Source organism: Schistocerca piceifrons, chromosome X (genome assembly GCF_021461385.2).
Source record: "Schistocerca piceifrons isolate TAMUIC-IGC-003096 chromosome X, iqSchPice1.1, whole genome shotgun sequence".
Taxonomy (NCBI): domain Eukaryota; kingdom Metazoa; phylum Arthropoda; class Insecta; order Orthoptera; family Acrididae; genus Schistocerca; species Schistocerca piceifrons.
The window spans coordinates 270,727,846-270,753,758 of record NC_060149.1 but is presented as its reverse complement, the minus strand read 5'-3'; the positions used below and the strand labels follow the sequence as shown (position 1 = coordinate 270,753,758).

At 37.7% G+C, this 25,913-nt stretch overlaps 1 protein-coding gene across 2 annotated transcripts in view; it reads left to right on the top strand.

Annotated features, from left to right (window-relative positions):
- LOC124721456 (protein DENND6B) overlaps window positions 1-25,913 on the top strand; it is a 215,806-nt gene that overhangs the window by 145,395 nt on the left and 44,498 nt on the right. For both annotated transcript variants that reach the window (XM_047246442.1, XM_047246441.1), the window contains 2 exons: window positions 22,956-23,141; window positions 24,582-24,832. In XM_047246442.1, the coding sequence (XP_047102398.1) occupies window positions 22,956-23,141; window positions 24,582-24,832 (437 nt within the window). The remainder of the gene's footprint in view (window positions 1-22,955; window positions 23,142-24,581; window positions 24,833-25,913) is intronic.

Below are 25,913 nucleotides of genomic sequence, written 5' to 3'. Positions count from 1 at the left end.
TGCAAGCTTCTTCATCTCCCAGTACCTACTGAAATCTACATCCTTCTGAATCTACTTAGTGTATTCATCTCTTGGTCTCCCTCTACGATTTTTACCCTCCACGCTGCCCTCCAATACTAAATTGGTGATCCTTTGATGCCTCAGAACATGTCCTACCAACCGATCCCGTCTTCTGGTCAAGTTGTGCCACAAACTTCTCTTCTCCCCAATCCTGTTCAATACTTCCTCATTAGTTATGTGATCTATCCATCTAATCTTCAGCATTCTTCTGTAGCACCACATTTTGAAAGCTTCTATTCTCTTCTTGTCCAAACTAGTTATCATCCATGTTTCACTTCCATACATGGCTACACTACATACAAATACTTTCAGAAATGACTTCCTGACACTTAAATCTATACCCGATGTTAACAAATGTCTCCTCTTCAGAAAAGCTTTCCTTGCCATTGCCAGTCTACATTTTATATCCTCTCTACTTCGACCATCATCAGTTATTTTGCTCCCCAAATAGCTTAAGTGTCTCATTTCCTAATCTGATTCCCTCAGCATCACCCGACTTAATTCGACTATGTTCCATTATCCTCGTTTTGCTTTTGTTGATGTTCATCTTTCAAGACACTGCCCATTCCATTCAACTGCTCTTCCAAGTGCTTTGCTGTCTCTGACAGAATTACAATGTCGTCGGCGAACCTCAAAGTTTTTATTTCTTCTCCATGGATTTTAATACCTACTCCGAATTTTTCTTTTGTTTCCTTTACTGCTTGCTCAATATACAGAAGTCTGAGGGTATTTCGCCTGTTTCATACATCTTGCTCACTAGATGGTAGAGTTTTGTCAGGACTGGGTCTCCCAAGGCCGTCAGTAGTTCCAATGGAATGTTGTCTACTACGGGGCCCTTGTTTCGACTCAGGTCTTTGAGTGCTCTGTCAAACTCTTCACACAGTAACGTATCTCCCATTTCATCTTCATCTACATCCTCTTCCATTTCCATAATATTGTCCTCAACTACATCGCCCTTGTATAGACCCTCTATATGCTCCTTCCACCTTTCTGCTTTCCCTTCTTTGCTTAGAACTGGGTTTCCATCTGAGCTCTTGATATTCATACAAGTCGTTCTCTTATCTCCAAAGGTCTCTTTAATTTTCCTGTAGGCAGTATCTATCTTACCCCTAGTGAGATAAGCCTCTACATCCTTACATTTGTCCTCTAGCCATCCCTGCTTAGCCATTTTGCACTTCCTGTCGATCTCATTTTTGAGACGTTTGTATTCCTTTTTGCCTGCTTCATTTTCTGCATTTTTATATTTTCTCCTTTCATCAATTAAGTTCGATATTTCTTCTGTTACCCAAGGATTTCTACTAGCCCTCGTCTTTTTACCTACTTGATCCTCTGCTGCCTTCAATACTCCATCCCTCAAAGCTACCCATTCTTCTTCTACTGTATTTCTTTCCCCCATTCCTGTCAATTGCTCCCTTATGCTCTCCCTGAAACTCTGTACAACCTCTGGTTCTTTCAGTTTATCCAGGTCCCATCTCCTTAAATTCCCACCATTTTGCAGTTTCTTCAGTTTTAATCTACAGGTCATAACCAATAGATTGTGGTCAGAGTCCACATCTGCCCCTGGAAATGTCTTACAATTTAAAACCTAGTTCCTATATCTCTGTCTTAGCATTATATAATCTATCTGATACCTTTTAGTATCTCCAGGGTTCTTCCATGTATACAACCTTCTTTCATGATTCTTAAACCAAGTGTTAGCTATGATTATGTTGTGCTCTGTGCAAAATTCTACCAGGCGGCTTCCTCTTTCATTTCTTAGCCCCAATCCATATTCACCGACTATGATTCCTTCTCTCCCTTTTCCTACACTCGAATTCCAGTCACCCATGACTATTAAATTTTCGTCTCCCTTCACTATCTGAATAATTTCTTTTATTTCATCATACATTTCTTCAATTTCTTCGTCATCTGCTGAGCTAGTTGGCATATAAACTTGTACTACTGTAGTAGGTGTGTGCTTCGTATCTATCTTGGCCACAATAATGCGTTCACTATGCTGTTTGTAGTAGCTTACCCGCATTCCTATTTTCCTATTCATTATTAAACCTACTCCTGCATTACCCCTATTTGATTTTGTGTTTATAACCCTGTAGTCACCTGACCAGAAGTCTTGTTCCTCCTGCCACCAAACTTCACTAATTCCCACTATATCTAACTTCAACCTATCCATTTCCCTTTTTAAATTTTCTAACCTACCTGCCCGATTAAGGGATCTGACATTCCACGCTCCGATCTGTAGAACGCCAGTTTTCTTTCTCCTGATAACGACATCCTCCTGAGTAGTCCCCGCCTGGAGATCCGAATGGGGGACTATTTTACCGCCGGAATGTTTTACCCAAGAGGACGCCATCATCATTTAATCATACAGTAAAGCTGCATGCCCTCGGGAAAAATTACAGCTGTAGTTTCCCCTTGCTTTCAGCCGTTCGCAGTACCAGCACAGCAAGGCCGTTTTGGTTATTGTTACAAGGCCAGATCAGTCAATCATCCAGACTGTTGCCCTTGCAACTACTGAAAAGGCTGCTGCCCCTCTTCAGGAACCACACGTTTGTCTGGCCTCTCAACAGATACCCCTCCGTTGTGGTTGCACCTACAGTACGGCTATCTGTATCGCTGAAGCACACAAGCCTCCCCACCAACGGCAAGGTCCATGGTTCATGGGGGGGGGAGTGAACTTACAGCTATCAAATTTAATAACTATAAAATATCAAATGGTAACTGTAGAAATGTTCATAAAAGGGGTTGTGTGTCATTGTACTCTAACCAGTCGCTCAGCCACTCCATGAGTAGGTTGGATCTAGACTATTTGTGTGATTAACAGAATTTTGAAGCCACTGGTATAGTTAGTGACAATTTTAAGTTAGTGATAATAACCTTATACAGATCACCTAAGGGTAATATTAGTGTATTTTTAGAAAAATTGAACATGCTCTTAGATGTATTTAGAAAGACAAAATGGTTACATTATGACATTGTAATAGATGGAGATTTGAATGCAGATTTTGATGTAACAGCAGCCAAACATAGTGTCACTGAGCTCAAAAATCTTCTAATACAGTACAATCTGCACTTTATCAATAATATACCCACAAAAGATGAAGCATATCTTGACAATATCTTTGTCAGTTTCAATACTACAGAAGAATCATGTGATGTGACAGTATTCTCATTTTCAGACCATGATTCTGTATCATTAAATTACATAAATGGGTTCTGTGCTGATAAGAGTAACACTGATAAGTCTGTCCCAGAAATGGTAATCACTAGATCGGTCACAAATGATAAAATTGACAGGTTTTGCAAGTCCCTAACTAAAAGAGACTGGTTTGGCCAATGGTCTGGTGACAAAAATTATAGTCTATGTAAAGATCTGTCAGCAAAACTGATATTTGAAAGGTTTTTCAAAGCATTTTTGGCTCAATTTAATGACTGCAGTCCGATAAAGAAATGCAAAATAATCGAGAAAGCCTCCAAAGGAAAGGGTATAAACAAACAAAACTCATGGTATACTGCACAACTAACAAATCTGAAGAACCAAGTTATGTTGTTGCACAGTATACATAAAAATCTGAAGACCGACCATGCCAGATCAGCCTATGTTCAATGTAGGAATAAGTACAAAAGAGCTATTGTGGAAGCCAAAGGAGCACACAACTTCAGCAGTACTGAGAATTCCACGAATAAATGCAAAGCTACATGGAAACTAATAAATAGTGTTACTAAAGATGAAAGAAATAAAAAAGAAATCAGTATGTGCCCTCAGAAATTCAATGATTTCTTTATTAAATAAGTACAAGACATAGTAAATGCTATCACTAAACCTGTCATTATCTCATCTGAGATTATTTCAAAAAATGTCTATAAACCACTAGTAAATACAAGTATCTTTACCTTCTCTGAGGTCCCACCCAGTCTTGTCCTAAAAATAGTTAAACATCTGAAATCATCTGAGAGTGTAGACATTACATGACATTTCTTGTAACATTCTAAAACAAGTAGTAGATTGTATTGTGCATCCTTTAAAATACTGCATAAATAAGTGTATGTATGAGGGATATTTTCCTGATGAGCTAAAACTGTCTAAGGTAGTCCCAAAAAAAAAAAAGGAGATACTGACTCACCTTCAAGTTACAGACCAATTTCCATAGTCCCAGCTCTCTCTAAAGTGTTTGAATGTGCAGTATACCAACAGCTATCCATGTACTTTGAAAATGTCAGTAGTCCACTGGACCTGACGGGATACCAATTCGATTCTACACAGAGTACGCGAAAGAACTTGCCCCCCTTCTAACAGCCGTGTACCGCAAGTCTCTAGAGGAACGGAGGGTTCCAAATGATTGGAAAAGAGCACAGATAGTACCAGTCTTCAAGAAGGGTCGTCGAGCAGATGCGCAAAACTATAGACCTATATCTCTTACGTCGATCTCTTGTAGAATTTTAGAACATGTTTTTTGCTCGCGTATCATGTCATTTCTGGAAACCCAGAATCTACTATGTAGGAATCAACATGGATTCCGGAAACAGCGATCGTGTGAGACCCAACTCGCCTTATTTGTTCATGAGACCCAGAAAATATTAGATACAGGCTCCCAGGTAGATGCTATTTTTCTTGACTTCCGGAAGGCGTTCGATACAGTTCCGCACTGTCGCCTGATAAACAAAGTAAGAGCCTACGGAATATCAGACCAGCTGTGTGGCTGGATTGAAGAGTTTTTAGCAAACAGAACACAGCATGTTGTTATCAATGGAGAGACGTCTACAGACGTTAAAGTAACCTCTGGCGTGCCACAGGGGAGTGTTATGGGACCATTGCTTTTCACAATATATATAAATGACTTAGTAGATAGTGTCGGAAGTTCCATGCGGCTTTTCGCGGATGATGCTGTAGTATACAGAGAAGTTGCTGCATTAGAAAATTGTAGCGAAATACAGGAAGATCTGCAGCGGATAGGCACTTGGTGCAGGGAGTGGCAACTGACCCTTAACATAGACAAATGTAATGTATTGCGAATACATAGAAAGAAGGATCCTTTATTGTATGATTATATGATAGCGGAGCAAACACTGGTAGCAGTTGCTTCTGTAAAATATCTGGGAGTATGCGTACGGAACGATTTGAAGTGGAATGATCATATAAAATTAATTGTTGGTAAGGCGGGTACCAGGTTGAGATTCATTGGGAGAGTGCTTAGAAAATGTAGTCCATCAACAAAGGAGGTGGCTTACAAAACACTCGTTCGACCTATACTAGAGTATTGCTCATCAGTGTGGGATCCGTACCAGGTCGGGTTGACGGAGGAGATAGAGAAGATCCAAAGAAGAGCGGCGCGTTTCATCACTGGGTTATTTGGTAACCGTGATAGCGTTACGGAGATGTTTAATAAACTCAAGTGGCAGACTCTGCAAGAGAGGCGCTCTGCATCGCGGTGTAGCTTGCTCGCCAGGTTTCGAGAGGGTGCGTTTCTGGATGAGGTATCGAATATATTGCTTCCCCCTACTTATACTTCCCGAGGAGATCACGAATGTAAAATTAGAGAGATTAGAGCGCGCACGGAGGCTTTCAGACAGTCGTTCTTCCCGCGAACCATACGCGACTGGAACAGGAAAGGGAGGTAATGACAGTGGCACGTAAAGTGCCCTCCGCCACACACCGTTGGGTGGCTTGCGGAGTATCAATGTAGATGTAGATGTAGATACATCAAGTGTTTGAGGATAAAGGATTTGCTCAAGCCACCTTTTGTGATTTAAGTAATGATTTTGACTGTGTAGAGCACAAAATACTCCTAGAAAAAATGGAGTACTACGGCATTCGAGGTAACAGCCTTAAACTATTAAAGTCTCGATAGTGGGTGGAGCAGGAAACAGTATTGATATGGATCGGGGCTACAGTATTGAGAGTGACTTGTTAAAAACAGCGTCTGCAACAAACCATACAAATGATGGGTTGGTACTTGTTTTCATGTGGTATAATTGGGCCCAGTTTAACAGCTCTGTAAGCAGAGTAAATATGCCTGCTTTGGGTGGCTACTGTGTCAGACATGGCTTTGGTTCCTGTTGATGCTATTGGTAAATGAGATTTCACCAGGCATCACTTGCATATCAGTAGGAAAGGGAACATTGGCTGGGTTGATAACAAAGCCCTTAGAAGGGGGGAAGAGGGGGAGGAACAATACAACTCATGGGAGTACCTCTTTTTTATGTGAAGACTGGTATCCAGTAATTCCGCATTGAAAAGAATAACTTAAGACACTCAGACAGGTAGATACTAAATATGTTACAGTATCACAAGATTCTCATAAAGTACAGTGAAAAATAATGTTATTATATTGCATCAAAATATCAGGAGATTAAAAAAACAAAGTACATGTGTTTTTTGTTTGTTTGGAAGATTTAGAAACTGAGGATGTTATAGATGTATTACGCCTGTCTGAACAAATACGGTCACAGATATGGACAAGGTAAAAAAGTGGATATAAGCTTTCAGAACATGTAAGTAGAGACAATATGGAGAAAGGAGGGGTTGCTATATATGTTAAAATTTATTGTTGTGTGAGAAATATGTAAACTAAATATTTTGGTTTGGAGCGACATACAGAAACATGTGCTTGTCAGCTTTAAACAAAAAATGATACTTTTATAACAACAGTAACTGTGTATAGGTCCCCAATGGGAAATTTTCAGCTATTTCTGAAAATCTTGGATTCTTTTTTGTGCTATCTGTCAGACAGAGGGCAGGAATTTATTATTTCTGGGGATTTCAAAGTATATTTTTTGAAAGAGTCTGAATAATGATCTTGAATTGTTACTTGATTGTTTCAATTTGACATCAGTTATTGATTTTCCTACTCAGGTAGCACAGCAAAGCACCACACTGATAGATTATATTTTCATAGAGTAAGAATGTTCTTTCTGATCATGATTCACAGTTATTCACAGTATATGATACAGCTCCATACCATATTGAAAAACAGTTCTACAAAATGTGTTTTAAATTAACAGTTTAACAATTGCAAATTTTATAATATCTTGTAACTGGAAAAGGGAAATGTATCTAATACAAGAAAGAGTAGTGACACAAAACAGTCCAATTTAACAAAAATAATGTACTGTGTTAAGGAAAGTTATTAAAAAGTCCAGAATTATGTGTATTATGTCTGAGATTAGCATCTCTGATAGTAAAATCAACAATTTGTTTGAAGGAAAACAGGGAAACCAAGAGCACAGGAAGACTGTAAGTCCATCACACTGAATGAAAAGTTTATTAACAAAAAGCCAGAAATTGAAAATTTCTTTAATAATATTTTCTTAAATGTTGTGGAGAAAATAGGATCCAGATATTCATTAGGAAAGGCAAGGCTATGTATGGAAGTAGCAATACCTATACAGTTTGAAAATATTGAAATTCTAGCCACTTGTCCTTCTGAAATTAGGAAGATAATAAAAATCACTCAAAACTAAAAGCTCACATGGAATTGATGGCATTTCCAAAGAGTACTAAAGACTTGTTCCTCAACCATATATGTAAAAGCTAACTGAAACTGGGCTTTTCCTGATTGACTGAAAAATGCTATTGTTAAATCATTGCATAAAAAATGGTTGATAGGTCTGATGCCAACAACTACTACCCAGTCTCATTTCTAGCAGCTTTATCCAAAAGTCTTGAAAAAATAATGTATTCAAAAGTAGCTTCACATATTTGTAAAAGTAAACTGCTAACAAAATATCTAGTTGGTTTTCAGAAAAGCATTTTCAACAGAAAATGCAATATGTGCTTTCATTGAGCAAATATTAAATGCTCTGAATAACTGAACATCATTCACTGGGATTTTTTTGTGATCTCTTAAAGGCTTTTGATCATGTAAACCATGGAATTCTTCTCAATAAGCTTAAATATTATGGTATGAGTGGGACACTGCACATGTGGTCTAATGTGTAATTAACTGGAGGAGTACATATGGCCGAAATAATGTGTAATTAACTGGAAGAGTACATAGGGCCAAAATAAAAAGTTTACATAATGTGTAAAAATCAGCAAATTCCTGAAACTGGGTAGCTATCAAGAATGTGATCCCACAGTCCCACTGGGTTCAGTCTTGGGTCCCTTGTTGTTCATGCTATATGTTAATGAATTGCCATTCTATATTCACAAAGATGAAAAGCTAGTTATTTTTGCTGATGATACAAGTATATTGATCACACCTAAGAAGTAAGGATTGGCTTAAGAAATTGTAAATAATGTCTTGCAGAAAATTTTGTAAGTTATTTTCAAATGGATTCTGATTAGATTTTGATAAAACACAGTATATACAGATCTGAACAGTAAATGGCATAACACGATTAATAAAAACAGACTTTAAACAGAAGACTGTAGTTAAGGCACAATATTACAAATTTTTGTGTGTGTGCATTGATGAGAGCTTGAATTGGAAGAAACACATTGGTAACCTACTGAAATATCTGATTTCAGCTACTTGTGCTATTAGGGTTATTGCAAATTTTGCTGATAAACATATTAGTAAATTAGTTTAATATTAATATTTTCATTCACTGCTTTCTTATGGCATCATATTTTTGAGTAATTCATAATTAAAGAAAAAAGTTATTCATTGCATAAAAGTGTGTAATCACAATAATAGCTTGAACCCACCCAAGATCATTTTGCAGACATTTATTTAAGTAACCATGGACATTCACAGTAGCTTCCTTCACTTATGAAATTTGTTATTAACGACCCATCCCAATTCAAAACAATAGCAATGTGCATAGGTACACAACTAGGAGAAAGGCTGATCTTCACTAAACTGGGTTGAATATAACTTTAACACAGAAAGGGGTGAATTATGCTGGCAAAAAAGTATTTGGTCACTTACCAAATAGCATCAAAAGTCTGCAGATAGCCAACAACCATTCAAAAACAAATTAAAATATGTCTAAGTCACAATTACTAGTTATAGATAATTTTTTAGATATAAATTAGTAAGCACACAGATATTAAAAAACATGTACAGTTGCGACATGTAAAGAAACTGTTGTTGAACTGGCAGGGTCTACATCGTTATGAAGTTGTGCATCATTCCTGCGAAAGATTTAATGTGTGCTAAATTTCTGTAGCTGATTCTTTAGTATTTCTTATGTGTTTGGGATAATCATAAAGTACAGCATGGTTGAACAAACTGAAAAAAAAAAAATGAAAACCTGTGAATGTTGACACGTTTACATAGTAAAACATGATAATTATCAAGAGACTCAGGAAAATCCTATAGGAGGGTCAATAAGAAAGGCAATAACCACTTCAAGGACTAAATCTAAAATTGTGAGAATTTATCTTAACAGATGTTTCTGAGGTCATAGGCGGGGATGCACTTATTTTCTCTGTGCATCCATTAATGTAACAGGAATGGGTACAAATGTTACTAGAACGGCACACAGTGTACTATATCCAGCATGATGGATAACAGTTTGTGGACAATGGGGGCCAAAACGGGAGTTCTCATGTTCGAGAATTGCTAAAACAGTTTTACTATTAGGCACTGAGAGTAATATGAGGCCTGAAATAAACAATGAGAAGATCTTTAATGCAGAAGTGTACTCTTTCAATTTGTATGATATACACGCGCTCTTGTTCCTTTCCATAATGCGTCATCTACTGCTAAACAGTGTGCAGATACGCACTGCTATGTCTCATCCAAATATCTTTGGAGAGAAGTCATTTATGTTTTATGTGTATTACGTACCTCTATTCTGTAGCAAGAATATCACTTTAGTAATAAGTTTTCTTCGGTTTTAATATTTCATCATTGGTTACGTAAAATATTGCAAGAGAGAAAGCAGTTTTTTTTTTTTTTTTTTAAATTTTGAGTATTTAGTTGTCTAATGTCACGAAACTGGTGTCTTGCAGCGTCCGCAACCATCTTCACGGATGCAAAACTATGATACCAGTTGAAGAACTCTAATTAACTTTCCGCAGTTTTCTCTCTTTCGTCGAATATAACCTATAGCTAACTAGTCCATTATTTGATAATTCTTCGGCTTTAATATTCCAACGTTAGTTACGTAAAATATTGCAAGATACGGCAAGTTTTTATTTTTTTTTATTTTTGAGTATTTACCTGTCTGGTTTCTCGAAACTCACTTCTTTCACCATCCGCAGCCATCTTCTCAAGCAAAAAACTCTGTAACAGTTGAAAACTATCATTAATTTTCCGCAGTTTTATCTCTTTCACCAAACACATCCTCCAGCTAGCTAACTAGTCCATTATTTGATAATGAAACATGTTGAGAACAATCATTTGTGCATATGAAACTGGAAATACCTACCTACAATTACAGCACGAGTTGCCACGTACTCCCAAGAAGTCTGCCAACCGTCTCGTGGATTTCGTTATCTTTCAGCAACTGCTGAAAATTGTTTAAACTTTGAGGCCCTTCAGCCAATAAGGCCTGCGCATCAGACTACTGGCGTTTTCATTGGCTATCTCATTCTCCCGCCAATAGCAATTGTATCCAGTGTGCTTCAGTAGGCAACTATGCTGGTGTATCTGTCCTACAGCACACTTTTTCGTTAGTTAGGAAACCCAACAATTATAGAAAATGACGCCTAAATTGCACTTCTGTATTGCGTTTAGCATCATGACTTTATGAACCAAATATGGTGAAATATATTAAAAATCGACATACTTGTAAAGAAAAATTTGTAGTAATTTGTAAGAACTATCATCTATTGCGCAAAAGAAATCAAAGCAGAATAATTGAACTTGTTTTATTGCTTCCAAAGTCAAGCCATTAGCAACAAGTGAATGAAAATGAAGTCACAGCACGCTATAAGAAATCCCATTTCGGCATAGAAACAAAGAAAATATGAAATTATATAACCCTCATAAACCCCAAGTTTCCATTGGTTAAAATATCCAGATATTCATGAAATTAACCGGCAAAGGTTCTGCGTCAGACGAGACAAATTAAAATATTTTACAGTCGCAACATACTGTTAGTCACGAAATTCAATAATAATAGAACCAAACACGTTTTGCTGTTTGAAATTCGGAAATACTGTTAATTATCAATGTGTATAAATATAAACCCGCCTCTCGCAACAGCACCGGTAAATTACAGTAGCCATAACAAAGTAAAGAAACATTACTAAAACAAACATGGAACTGTAAATTCCCCTGAGATCCATATTGCCACTAAAAAAACTGATGAAAATTAGAAACAGCTACTTATTCGTACAAAAGTGGATGCTGTTGCTGTAAACCCATGTAGAAGTAATTGAGTGGATCATTCCAGCAAAAGAAAATAAAACTACATTTTTAGTTAATATTATTCACCAAGCACCTCCTCGACGTAGCACCAGCAGTCTACCACCAGCACAAACAAGGCATTCCTCATTTACATGCGCTTTCTCTGACAAATTCAAATTTCATGCGTCCTCATTTACGGAGCGTGTATAAAGATTCACTTTCCAGTGACTTAATTCACTTCTCTCTTCATTTTTCACATTATTTTCAGCATTGCATATTCGGTGCACGTAGGAGAATCACTGCGGGCGATCGGTAGGGCACTTCTGGCGTATTGGAGCAAGATTCGAAATTTCGTCATGCGCTTTGCTCGGCTCCGATGGAAATTTGGTCCTCGTCCAGTGTCGTCGTAGCTTCGCAACAGCTTTTGGTTGCGATTTCCGACCTGTGTACCGTTTGCGTCGTAACCGCGCAAAAATTTCAACAAGTCGCGCTTGTACCAACGACTCCACGTGCTGCTGGTCTGTCTCAGTAGCGCTGTCCGGCTAGAATTGTAACGACTAGGTTAATTGTGGTTTGCTCTGCCCCCTCCATTCTCAACGCCATTCAACTAATTTTCTTCGTTGCATTTTCATGCTTGCGTTTCATTATAGAACATTTTCACAAACGTCTTCCGCTCTTGACAACTGGATAACAGTTTTATTCACCCCAAGCCTCCGATTCCTCTCCATATTCGGTCGAATCGCGTAATGCTACGGGCAACACGCACAGGGATCATATTTGGGAAAGCTGTAACACAGACATGTTGGGAAAGACGTAACATAGACACGATTCCATTCACGTTCCCTAGCTCTGGTATGGCAAAAGGTCATATACCTGAAAGCTCCTTATTATCTGGTGCGGCATGTGCCGCAATTTCAAATTATGTCCTCGATTCTGTAGATTAATCTTCTTATTCTGTTCTAGCTTTTGTGTAAGACTCCTCATCAAAACTCATACTGTGTTATACTTGTGTATTTGTAACTCATATTCGGATGAATACCCTTCCCACAAGGTTTTCAAGAGTAGGCCTACACTGCTTCTGAAGTATATTCGTCTACATCTACATCACAGTCACAAAATCTGTAGTTTGTCTTCTCCTGTCTGGACTTTTCGTTAAAATCCTGACTTGTCCCAATAGAGTATTGTCTAGATTCTTCTACATTCCTCGGTTTCTTGTTATTTTACTTGGTTATACTGCGCAGGTCCTTCAACTTATCGTCATTGAGATGACCTACGTCCTTAATCCTCAGCTTTATTTCTAACCACGTATATTCTTCTATGTTTTTCTGCTCTTCACTTTCCTTTCTTATTTTTTCGTTCTCTAGTCTCTCCCTTCCGGCCTTTTCTGTTTTTCCTGTATCATTTTCTGTTGTTTTCTTCCCTTACTTACTCCTTTACCCTCATATTTTTCATGTCCCCTTTCTTTTGTTTCTCTCATCTGTCTTTCGTCCATATCGTTTCTTTACCAGTTTCTCTCTTATTTCTCTCCCCTTTCCGTCTCTCTTCCTCTCCCTATCTCTCCCTCCCCCCCCCTCCCCCCCCTCACCATACAATATTTGCATCACGCAGGTGGTCATTTGCTTGTCTTACTCTTCCGAAAACTCGACTGAAATACACATTCAAAATCAGCCAGCTACCTATTCAAACCTTCCCCAACCAAGCGGTAAACTCGCGGTAATAATTCCAGAAACCCGCAGTCCTAAAGAGAAAACAGCCAAAACAAGGTTAAAAACTGCACGAAACTACGTCGTTCAGCCTACAGTCAACGCGTCCAACCGCTATAAATGAAGTTCTGTGCGATACATTGTGGTGCTGTCACGTTTCACCAAGTGAAACGTTCCGCTGAGAAGTGCCGTGACATTGCACGAAATCTTTCTCGCGGCAGGAATGTACCCACTTCCGGCGGTGTGCGACGCGCGAGACAAATTACTCTACTTCCACAGCATCAGAGAAGATATTAAAAACTTACACGTGATAAATTGGAAACTTAAATGCCGTGGTAGCGCTACATGGCAAAGCCTAGTGACGTCAGCAGCGAAGCGTATGAAGCTTGCTAATAACGATGCGACAGGTATACCTGATTCACAAGGAATCGTTTTAAGTGAGGCATTTCACTACTCGGCACTGCAACTTTTTTTGAAACAGGCTCAATAAGCGTCGCCAGCTTTGCTATGACCCGCGAGACAAGGTTCCGTATTCCCCACCGGTACCGTTACTTCAGTACCAATGATAAACACTCAGTACCAACTGCTTTCAGAAAAAATTCTGGGATCCGTGTGCAGGACTGGACAGCCTACGCAGCTAGCAAACAGTACACCGTCTCCAAAACGGTTTCTCGTAATTTCCGCACAAGTCTCCACAAAGACAAAACAGAGTAACAAATCGAAAGACACTCCAAAGTAGCAACACTTAAAGTTTCCACGGAAACTAAGAGCATTTATTAGCTTTAATTAATCTTAATTAAGACCACCCTTTCCATCAAACACCACAACCACCTGGTTAATTGCTCCAGTATTTGATACGAATCCTGTTCCGACCAATCACGTGCGCATGCTCCAAGCAGCAACACTTGCCTATAAAATCTGGTATGTTTAATCAGATCATCCTCCTCCTCCTCCTCCTCCTCCTCCTCCTCCTCCTCCTCATCACCACCATCATTATTTATTGGTACATTCTTATCCATTACATAATTCAGTAGTATATTGGATACAGGACAAGTCAAGTTTGAAAAAAAGAGTGTGTGTGTGTGTGTGTGTGTGTGTGAGAGAGAGAGAGAGGTGGGGGGAGGAAAAATAAAGAAAAATTTTAATTTACAAATTGCACTCATAATTACAGATAGCAGTAGTTAAATGATACAAATTATCAATAATTCTATTATCACCCATGGTGGGAATGCATTTGTGGATTCTTTTTAACTTTCAGTTTGGGAAGAATAACTTTGTCAATTACAGGGGATCACCAATTTACAATTTGGAATATAAAAATTTTTTAAGTATAACATCCACTCTGCAATGCCCACCACTTGACTCTTATATCCAGGAGGGCTACTGGACCACTCTTTGATTTTTCGATCTCCCAGCGATTCCCCGAAGTTGTTTAAACATTGAGATCTTTCAGCCAGTCCTCAGGAGTAGAATTGATTACCTCCGTCACATGCTAATATCACTGCTGCTTCCTACTGACACTTCTCAAAGGTTATTTCCAATTTAATCAGTGCAATTCCACTCCTGAGGACTGACTGACTGAAAGACCTCAATGTTTAAACAGCTTTGGGGAATCACTGGGAGATTGAAAAATCAACATCACCAGAAAGTCTCTAACCCTTCAATGAGCCTAGCAGATGTTGATCACAACCTTCAGCATGTATAGTGTGTACCCCTCTAGAACACTTTACAGATTACAGAAAAACAAACAAATCAGCTCCAGATGGTGATGAAGCCAAATCACTGGTCCCAGGGCTCATCAAAGCTGCACTGGACTCGAGACTCTTGCATTGATAACAGCTAAAATCTTGTTTCTCAGGTACGGTTGTTTATGATGCCAGGTACAAAAGAAGTTTAAAATTCCAGTCTCATTGAAATTTGAATCAAAGAATGACTCTTAACACTTGTCAAATCTGGACCAACAATGATATGATAAAAAGTTGACCATGAGATCAGTATGTACGTTAACTGAAGTAACTTATTTAGTGTTAGTCTTCCAAACAGTTTCTGAGTCACCTTTACTTCAGCTATCACGCATTCCCACAGAGTCAGTGTGACATGAAATGTGTGACAAATTTTGAGCAGCCGAATGATTAAGATTGCAGAACCGCATACAATCTCAGGCTTTCATAATTTAATATGGCCCCCACAGTCTGCATTTGGGCACCTCCATGAGACGTAAGAGAAAGCTTCTTGATCTTCTACAGAGATAATATTGGTATATAACAAATTTTGTTTTCACTATGTAGGTACAAGTTGTGCAGTAATGTGAGTCAAGTTTATACTCTATTTATGTGACTTTTAAAAATATTCATGTTGTGAGTGTGTCTTCTTTCCCAAATGGATGAAACAGATTACTGTGCAGTTATAAAATTCTTTGATGTGGTTGATTTATCACAAACAGAAATTCATTCAAAAATTTTCAATAACTAAGAAACTGCTGACTGAATTCAAATGAAGCCCCACTTCTCATGAAGATGATCTATGTGAATGATGTCTCAAAACTGCAACCACTGATGAAAATATTGAGAAAGTGCATGAAATAGTGTGGATGATAAGCAATCATTAGCAGTACCATAATTATGCAATGTCAGAAGAGAAAGTATGGCATGTTTCACATAAAGAATCCAGTATGAGAAAGATCGGTGCAAGATGGTTTCCACATTTGATGAATGCTGACCATAAGTAAATGCAGAAGAAATTTCTCAGAAATGTTTGAATCATTTTAAGAGGAATGCATCTGATTTTATGTGCTAATTTATTACTGTGGGTAAGATACAAGTAGATCTCTCACATCATTCCAGGAACAAAAAATCATTGAAAACAGTACGTTACCCAACAGTTAGCCAGGACCATACAAACATAAAAAATGCTACCATCATGGTTTTTGTGTGGTTTTATTATTATTTGTGTACTTTATGACAGGGACACCATTCAGACTTGCTTACTGTTTGAACCATTGCCTATTGTTGTTGTTTTTGGGGGAGGAGACCGGTCTCATCTGATTATGGAAGGACAGGAAAGGAAGTCTGCCGTGCCCTTTCAAAGGAACTATCCCAGCATTAGCCTGGAATGATTTAGGGAAATCAAAGAAACCTTAATCAGGATGGTCAGACGCAGGATTGAACCGTCATCCTCCCAAATGTGAGTCCAGTGTGCTAACCGCTGCACCACCTCACTCTGTGAACTATTGCCTATAATTATGCCTGTGTGGATATTTTTATTTCTGACCTCTGCAGGACGATGAGTAGTAATACTCAACGCTATGACTGTAATAAATAAAACACGAATTATTTATCAGTTATAAGTGAAAAAAAACTACATTTAATTTAAAACTGTGAAAATAAGTGCCAAGTAGAAGCCAAAGCTGAATTTTATTGTTGAAAAGGGATTCTTCATATTGATCATCTTGCAAACAGTAAAACCATATCTGACTAATAATATGAAAACATTATAGACAAACTTAATTAAGAATGAAAGAAAAGAGAATTTCATTTATCAAGAAATGAAAACAATTGCATCTTCTGGCCAATGCACCTGCCCAGATGGGTGGTTTGGAAATGGCAATCTGTGAGCTTAGAAGAATGAATTGTTGGAACATCCATTCTATTTACCAGATTGGGCACCCTCTGACTTCCATTAGTTCCCACATCTCAACAAATTCTCAGCTGGCACAAGTTCAGTCCAATTAGGAGCCTATTTCATTTGTAGGGGTGCACATGTGTGTCAGAATGTGCAAAATTGTACATTAGGGATGGAATCCAGTAATTGTAAAAATTTTAATTAAAGTTAATTTACCTAAAAGGCTACTAAATTGAAAAATATATGTATTATTGATGTAAATTGCTGTTTTTCATTGCTGTACCCTCATAAATCTACATCTACATCTACATGGATACTCTGCAAATCACATTTAAGTGCCTGGCAGAGGGTTCATCGAACCACCTTCACAATTCTCTATTATTTCAATTTAGTATAGCGTGCGGAAAGAACGAACACACATATCTTTCCATACGAGCTCTGATTTCCCTTATTTTATCGTGTTAATCGTTTTTCCCTGTGTAGGTCGGTGTCGACAAAATATTTTCGCTTTTGGAGGAGAAAGTTGGTCATTGAATTTCATGAGAAGATTCCGTCGCAACGAAAAATTCCTTTCTTTTAATTATGTCCTGCCCAAAGCCTACGTCATTTCTGTGACACTCTCTCTCCCATATTTCATGATAACACAAAACATGCTGCCCTTCTTTGAACTTTCTCGATGTACTCCACCAGTCCTATCTCGTAAGGATCCCACACTGCGCAGCAGTATTCTAAAAGAGGACGGACAAGCATAGTGTAGGCAGTCTCCTTAGTAGATCTGCTACATTTTCTAAGTGTCCTGCCAATAAAATGCAGTCTTTGGTTAGCCTTCCCCACAACATTTTCTGTGTGTTCCTTCCTATTTAAGTTGTTCATAATTGTAATACCGAGGTATTTAGTTGAATTTACAGCCTTTAGATTAGACTGATTTATTGTATAGCCGAATTTTAACAGATTCCTTTTAGCACTCATGAGGATGACCTCATACTTTTCATTATTTAGGTTCAACTGCCAGTTTTCGCACCATTCAGATATCTTTTCTAAATCATTTTGCAGTTTGTTTTCATCTTCTGATGACTTTATTAGTCGATAAACGACAGCGTCATCTGCAAAGAACCTAACACGGCTGCTCAGATTGTCTCCAAAATCATTTATATAGATAAGGAAATGAAAAGAAATGTTGTAGCATTAAGTTAAAACTGGCTTTTATGTGGTTGTGGAGAATATCCCTGCATAATGTCTGGACACAGTTCCACAAAACATCCAGGGTAGTTGCTGAAGGACTGTGACAACGCATTGCCAACTGACCACATCTCAGAGTAGTTTTATGAGTGGCATGTTGGGTGAATTTTGCTAGCTAATGAAATACTGGTACACATCATTCTTTAAAGTAATCACATTCCTCACCATGTGCATTGTGTCTTTTGAAGAATCTGGCCTGACGCTGTAGTGTTAAAATGTGGAATCTGGAATTACCTGAATGAGGGGATGTTCCTGGGGCACTAAAGCTTCCCAGATGTAATCAGTGTTGTTCAGATTGTCCTTAATACATGAGTTAAAAATCATATATTTTACCCAGTGAGGCTCCATCACACTTCACATTTATCTGTTGTACTGCTCATGAATGCAGGCTTCCGTGGTGATAGATGACATATATGTGGCCATCGGTTTAGGAAAGGTTGAGGGAACTTACTGGAAAAACATTATAATTTGCCATTCGGTATGCCAGCAGTGGCATTCATGTGCCCATTGCAGTCTGAGGCAATTGTGGTTTCAGAAGCAGTGGAAACTGATGGAATGGCATGTGCACCCAGAATACATCCCACTGCAGATGACATTGAACTGTCAACATAGATAGATCCACAAATATTGCTGTTCTCCATTGTCAAGCCATCACTACAGACAAAGCTGTGTGATTTATTTTGTGTGCCTTGAGGTTACAATTATATCAGTACTGATAACACTTCAGATATAGGGGAAGACAAGATATTAAAATGAAAAGTACAAGTTTTTCAGTTTCAGTATACAGTAATTAAAATTTTTAGAAAGACTTCTTTTTTGTGTTATAATGCTCCACTTTCAGACATAAGAGAACAGCACTATCATCTTCGGTACTCAGTTTAATTGACTGGTTTTTAAATTCAGGCCAGAAGCCAGAGACTACTTACCTGCAAATATGCTCTCTATTCTAGCTGTCACTGTAATAGTTGTGGTGCAAGTTTTGAGATTATGTGAAATGTTTGATTTGCTCACAAAAAAGCTGGACTAGGCTTATGCAGCCCCTCCCCCCACCCCTCTCTCTCTCACACACTTACCTGCAAGCATACTCCAGAAGCCACGGTACAGTGCATGGCAGAGGGTACCATGTACAAATAGTAGTCATTTCCTTTCTTGTTCCACTCACAGATAGAGCAAGGGAAAAGTGACTGTATATAAGCTTCCGTACAAGTCTTAATTTCTCTCATCTTAACTTTGTCGTCCTTACATGATATGCACTTTGGTGGCAGTAGAATGGTTCTGCAGTCAGCCTCAAATGCCAGTTCTCTAAATTTCTAAAATAGTGCCTTGCAAAAAGAGCACTGTCTGCCCTCCAGGGATTCCCATTTGAGTTTGTGAAGCATCTCCATAATACTTAGATGCTGATTGAACCTACTAGTAACAAATCTAGCAGCATGCCTCTGAATTGCCTTGATGTCTTCCTTTAATCAGGTCTGGTTGGGATCCTAAACACTCAAGCAGCACTCAAAATGGTTGTACTAATATTCTAAACACTGTCTTCTTTATAGATGAGCTACACGTTCCCATAATTCTCCCAAGAAAATAAAGTTGAGCAATTGTCTTCTCTGCTGTCAACCTGGCATGCTCATTCCATTTCATATCATGCTGTAGTGTGGCTGTGATTGATGTGATTGTGTAGAGCAGTACACTACTAATGCTGTATTTGAACATTACAGGATTGTTTTTCCTGCTCATCCACATTAACTGAAATTCCTCTACATGTAGAGCAAGCTACCATTCATCACACCCTCTGGAAACTGTAAGTCATCTTGTATCCTCCTACAATCAGTCAATGATACCTTCCTGTAGACTGCAACATCATCAGGAGACAGCCACAGATTGCTGCTCATCCTGTCCATCAGATGATTTATGTACATAAGGAATAAGAGCGGTCATATCACTCTTCCTGGGGGCACTCCTGATTGTACGCTTGTCTCTGATCATCACTCACTATTGAAGACAGTGTACTGAGTTCTATTACTTAAAAAGTCTTTGAGCAACTTGCATACACTTGGACCTTGTCAGCAGTGTACAGTTATGCCCCATGTCATACACTTTCTGGGAATCTAGGAATATGGTATCTGTCCATTGTCTTTCATCCATGGTGTGTAGGACATTGTGTGACAAAAGGGCAAGCTGAGTTTCACAGGAGTGATGCTTTCTAATCTGTACCAGTCTGTGGACATAAGCTTACCTGTCTCAAGAATTTTTTTTTTATATTCAAACTCAGAATACGTTCAAGGATCTTGCAGCAAACTGATGTTAAGGGTATTGGTCTGTAATTATGCAGGTCCATTCTTTTACCTTTCTCATATATAAAAACAAAGATGATGAGACTTACCAAACAACTATCGACCTGCCAGCGCTTTTGTTTGGTGAGTCTCATCATCTTTGTTTTTAGATATATTTTTCCCACGTGGAATGTTTCCCTCTATTCTCAAGCGAAAGCTTGAATTTCATGTGTATGTTTGTGTGTCTATCGACCTGCCAGCACTTTCGTTCGGTAAGTCACATCATCTATGTTATATATATATGTATGTGCGGATGGATATGTGTGTGTGTGCGCGAGTGTATACCCCTTTTTTCCCCCTAAGGTAAGTCTTTCCGCTCCCGGGATTGAAATGACTCCTTACCCGCTCCCTTAAAACCCACATCCTTTCGTCTTTCCCTCTCCCTCCCTCTTTCCTGATGAGGCAACAGTTTGTTGCGAAAGCTTGAATTTCATGTGTATGTTTGTGTTTGAAAAAAAACCAAATTTAATTCCATCTGGATCTGGTAATTTATGTTTTCAGTTGCTTTTCTATGCCAGGGATGCCTATTTCTATGTGCTTGATGTAGGAATCTGTCCGACAGTCAAACTGTGGTATGTTTGTTTGATCATCCTGTGTGAAAGATTTCTTAAATGTGAATTTTAAAACTTCAGTTTTCCTTTTGTTGTCTTCTGTTGTCACCCTAGGATGGTCAAAGAGTGACTGGATAGAAGCCTTTGATCCGTTTAGTGATTTCACGTATGACCAGAACTTTCTTGGGTTCTCTGCAAGATCTTTTGCCAAGGTATGATGGTGGAAGTTGTTGTATGCATCACACATTGATCTTCTTAGGGACACATGAATTTCTACAAACTTTTGTCTTTAGACATTTGTGCATTCTTTTTTGATGTGAGAGTGCAAGTCTCTGATTGCTCATTGTTTTCAGAATTTGGTTATTAAAACATGTAGAGTATTTTCCATCCTTATTCCACATGCTTTGCTCATACATCTCTAAAGAATGATTTACAGTCAGTTTAAACTTATTGTAACTAAATGATGTCTATTCATTTTCTGAATGGGATGCTGCTTATCTGCTCTTTCTAGTAAAAAAACTGACCTAGCCTTCTTGAAGGATTTATTAACTTTAGTAATCATCATCTCTATCATGATGACATGATCACTAATACCTGTCTCTGTACTGACACTGTCAATAAGTTCAGGCCTGTTTGCAGCTACAGGGTATCAAATATTTCCATTGTATGTGGGTTGTTTAAATAGTTGTTTAAGGCAGTTTTGGGAAAACGTGTTCAAAAGTACTTCACAATTCTGTCTATCAGTACCACTTACAATGAAACCATAGAATTCCCAGTCTATACTCAGTAGGTTAAAGTTGCCTCCAAATAATACTGCATGATCTAAATATTTCCACACTACTGAGCACAGAGATTCATTCAATGATTCTTCACAATTTATACTTGCAGAGGAGGACTATAAAAATGATGATTTGAACACACTGCACAAGCAAATGGCATGTTAATGTGTTATGTAATCAGTGCAAATGTAGCCATTTCTAAATAAGCATATCTGCTCAACATTAACTATGTACAATTCCTATGGCAAAATAAAGTGGCCCATAAAAAATCGAGTAATTAACCTGACTTCACCTAGGGCTGCCACTCATGTCCAGATAACTTTACTACCAGACTCAGTTTTGAGCTCAGCACATACAATATTTTTGTCAACAGCAATGAACACTTCCACTACCATAGCTTCTAATCTGTCTTTTCAATAAATTTTCAAAGTCTTGCTAACATCCTCTGTCTTTCTCAATCCATGGGCAGTGTTAATGGGTATTGTGTATCATGGGGTGAAGACTATTGTGTTGTTGGCTTTTGCAGCACAGAAAGGTACAGAAGTATCAAAACATCATGAAATGAGCACAAAGTGGATGCTGTGTATGCCTGACAACAACATAAGTAAATTATTTTAATCTGCCAAATTAAAACTCATGACTGCCATGTAATCAACATTTCCAGAAGATGCCTTGAACTGAAATAAGAGCTATTGTGGGTCACGGTATGAGATTAGAGATACATTTATGATGTTTCTAAAATACAACGTGCATAGCTGTGAAAGTCAAAATTTTATTGCTAAATACTATTGTCAGACAAATGCAGAACAGATAACAACATATATTATGAAAAGCAGATCAGAGTAGTAAGTTCTTTTTCAGTTGTATTGACAAGAAGACAGCAAAATAATGGACATCTGTCATTGGGCATTGTCTTGTGATCATGATGTGCAGTAATGATTTGTGTGATAACACTGTTTATAACCTTATGATGTACATAAATGAAGGTCAATACTATTACTGAAACCTTTGATCTAATTTTGGTAAGAGTACAACTCAAAATGATGATTGACAACTTGCTTTAACTATTGGTGTGGTGCATTTATCAAAATTTTTCTATTTTGCTTTAAGAATTAATGAGTTTTAACTGAAATGCATAAAATGTCCACTGATGTATAACAATCCACCCATTGTAAAACAGTGAGTAAAATTAATGGAGAAAAGAGAGAGAGAGAGAGAGAGAGAGAGAGAGAGAGAGAGAGAGAGAGAGAGGGAGAGAGGGAGGAGGAGGAGGAGAAGACAAGACAAAGTTTTATTATCTGTTGGCTCTAATGTCACAGTCCATTTTCTTTGTTTGTAAAATACATTAATTTACACAATTTGAAATACTATTTTATTTTCTATATTATGACTGCAATATTATCATTTTGTATTAATTTTGTAATATGTATTTCAGAGTTTGGTTATTGTGTCCCGTTTGTCATTCTTGAGCCTCTTCACTGAAGTGTGTTCTTTGATCGCCCCTGAATATTTTGAAAATGGTGAGCCAAGTATAGAAGCTGCGTGCCATGATATAGACCAGTGGCCAAGTCCTGTCCCTGGAGAAAACGTTAATCTACCACTGTTTGGAACAGTGCTTCAGGTATGACAATGAATGGGTGCTTTGGGGCATTTACTTTTGTCTGTGAATCATAATATATAATGATAAAAGATCAGTTAACATCTATGTGCTGTAGTTAGTTCAATTTTTATCTTGCAGTGTCATGTAGTAGATTACAGTCAGTGAAACAATTGGAAAGAATTGCCAGATTGTATGGTTGTGTTTGCCATCGCTGTAAGTGGATGCTTCAATTGACAAATATAGAAGCTGACACACTATCAAGATGAGAACTACAGTTTCTTCCAGTCCCATCCCTATTTTTCTTCTTTTGATATTGACTGACTGTTACAAGTACTGTAGTAAGTTTTTTGCTTGAGACCTAGAGTGTGAAGCAGTGTAAAACAGTGTATGGAGCAGTAAAGTTCATCAAATTAAATTTTGAGTTAATTTTTTTAACATTTCAGTCTACTGAATGAAATGTACGTTCAGAATTTTAGAGGGGAAAAAAGAAAACAAAAAACAAACAGGTTAAAGAAGAAGAAGAAAAATTTCTATGAATGTTTCTCTTTCAGTTTCATGTATCTTTCAGAAATGTTAGACAGACTCATAGGGAAGTACAAATTGTATTCAAATAAAATATCCTTGGGATTACTTATGCAGGGTCAGTCAAAACATAAAACACTTTAAGACTGCATTTCTGATGGATTCAGTGTCTGAAGTAACACAACAAGCAAATATGCATAAAAAAGTTGTAGGGGAATCACTATGGAGTTTGCAAACAAGCACAATGGTTATGGCATGTGGAAGCTCTAAGGCTTGCCTAAATAACTTGGTTGGTAATAACTTTTCTTTTGTAAGAAATGTTTCAGGTCTAAATGTGAGGTTCCAATACCTGTTTGGTAATTCAGATTTATGTTTTTATGGTTTCCATAAATTACTTAAAGTGCACAGTCAGGATGGGTCCTCTGCGCAAGACTTGGCTGATCTTGATACTCAAACTCATTTTGAAATTAAAAGTCATGTCCTGAAAATACTCTGAACTCATCTTTGTGGCTGACTGTGAACTGAATATCATTTGGAGCACAACATTAAGGGCCACTACATCTCTTCCGATGATGGCATATTGCTGAAACTTGTATCAATAATCTATTATGTTTGCTATTATTGTACAATTTTATTGAATGAATGTCAGTGATCCAGAAACCAATCACTAGCAATGCTTTCAGAATGACCTGCTAAGTTCATTTGGTAGTGTCAGTTGATAGAATACTATTGTATGGAAGAAAATACAGTTCAATACATAAGAATTATTTCTGTCACCAACCTCTTACTTAATAATGTATTGTGTTAACTTTCTCACTGTCATTATAAACTTTCTGTGTATGGGTACTGCTATAGTGGAAACATGTTGTTTGTAGAAACAGAGTTTATTAACCAGTAACATAGTATATGCTGTTAATTCAAATTTTTTGGACCTTTCAGGCTTATATTCCTGTTCAAAGCAAAAAGCCATGCAGTGTAGTTCCATCAGGCTCACCTCCAAGAATGAATTCATTAGTGCAGCCACCACCAACTGTCCTCCGCTCTATTCATGAAGTAAACTTATTCCGATGTTTTTCACCTGTTGTCTCACATGTACTCCTCTTATGGGAATTAGTACTTACTGGTGAGCCAATCGTGGTAATGGCTTCATCTCCCTCTACATGTTCAGAAATGGTGCAAGCTCTTGTAAGGTATGTATTTTTCAATGCAGTTAAAGTAGCGCACTGTGTTTTGTTTGCATGTTAAACAAATAAAGTTTGCTTATAATACTACTGGTGCAATTTGGTATTGTGTAATGTAGCAGAAATCCTGATATACTTACTAAGAAATTATTTGATAGTGAATTCTCAATTGCGTAGAAGTTTTGCTGCTATAATATATGATTGGCATGTGGATTAATTAGTATTAATATGTTTTCTTATTTGTCTCATTAGATACTAAGTGTCTTTGATGTCCTCAGTTTATAACTGTTGTGTTCTGCAGATCTAGCTTTCAAAACACTAACACTGCCTATATTAAAATTCTCAAGATATAAATTAATTCCCCATAAATTTCTCCTTCTCTCATAAAATTAAGAGCTGTTGTCAGGGGAACCTCACCCCCCTCCATTTTTAAAGACTGATGTAGCACCTTCTGTTGCACCAAACATTATTAAAGATAATGTGATTATTGTGTAAATGCTCTTTCATTTAGTGGAGACTAATTATTGGTTTTCTTAGCACCCTGTTTTTGTTTTGATATATAAGGTAGAAATCAGGAGTTCTTTACTGAACCACAATTAATATAATTTCGTAATAATTCTGAAACATTCGTGAGAACTCGTAATAAATGATTGTGGAGCTACTTCAGTATTTCCTCCATCAAGGCTCAAGTGTCAATCTATAACAAAGTTTTTTTTAAAATATATATTTGCAGTGGGTGGTAAAATCTATATTGCACCACCCATAGAGCTTCAGAAAATAAACTGCTTTAATAAGATCTGTGTACAAGATATTAGCGTTGTTCCATTTTGGCTGTATAATATTGTATGTATTGGATGTAGTTAATTACCAGTATTGGCCATTAGCCATCTTCAAATAGTATATGTGACATAGTCACATGTCGTATATGTTTTAACCATGTGCATTCTGTAACCTGTAAGTGTGGAAAATATATTGCATTTTGGGATGTATGTTCAAGTATATCTCTCCAACAGCTAGCAGGTCCAGCATATTCTCCAGAAATACATCACAGTGCAATATCTTCTTTATGACTTGTGTTAATTTTCTGACA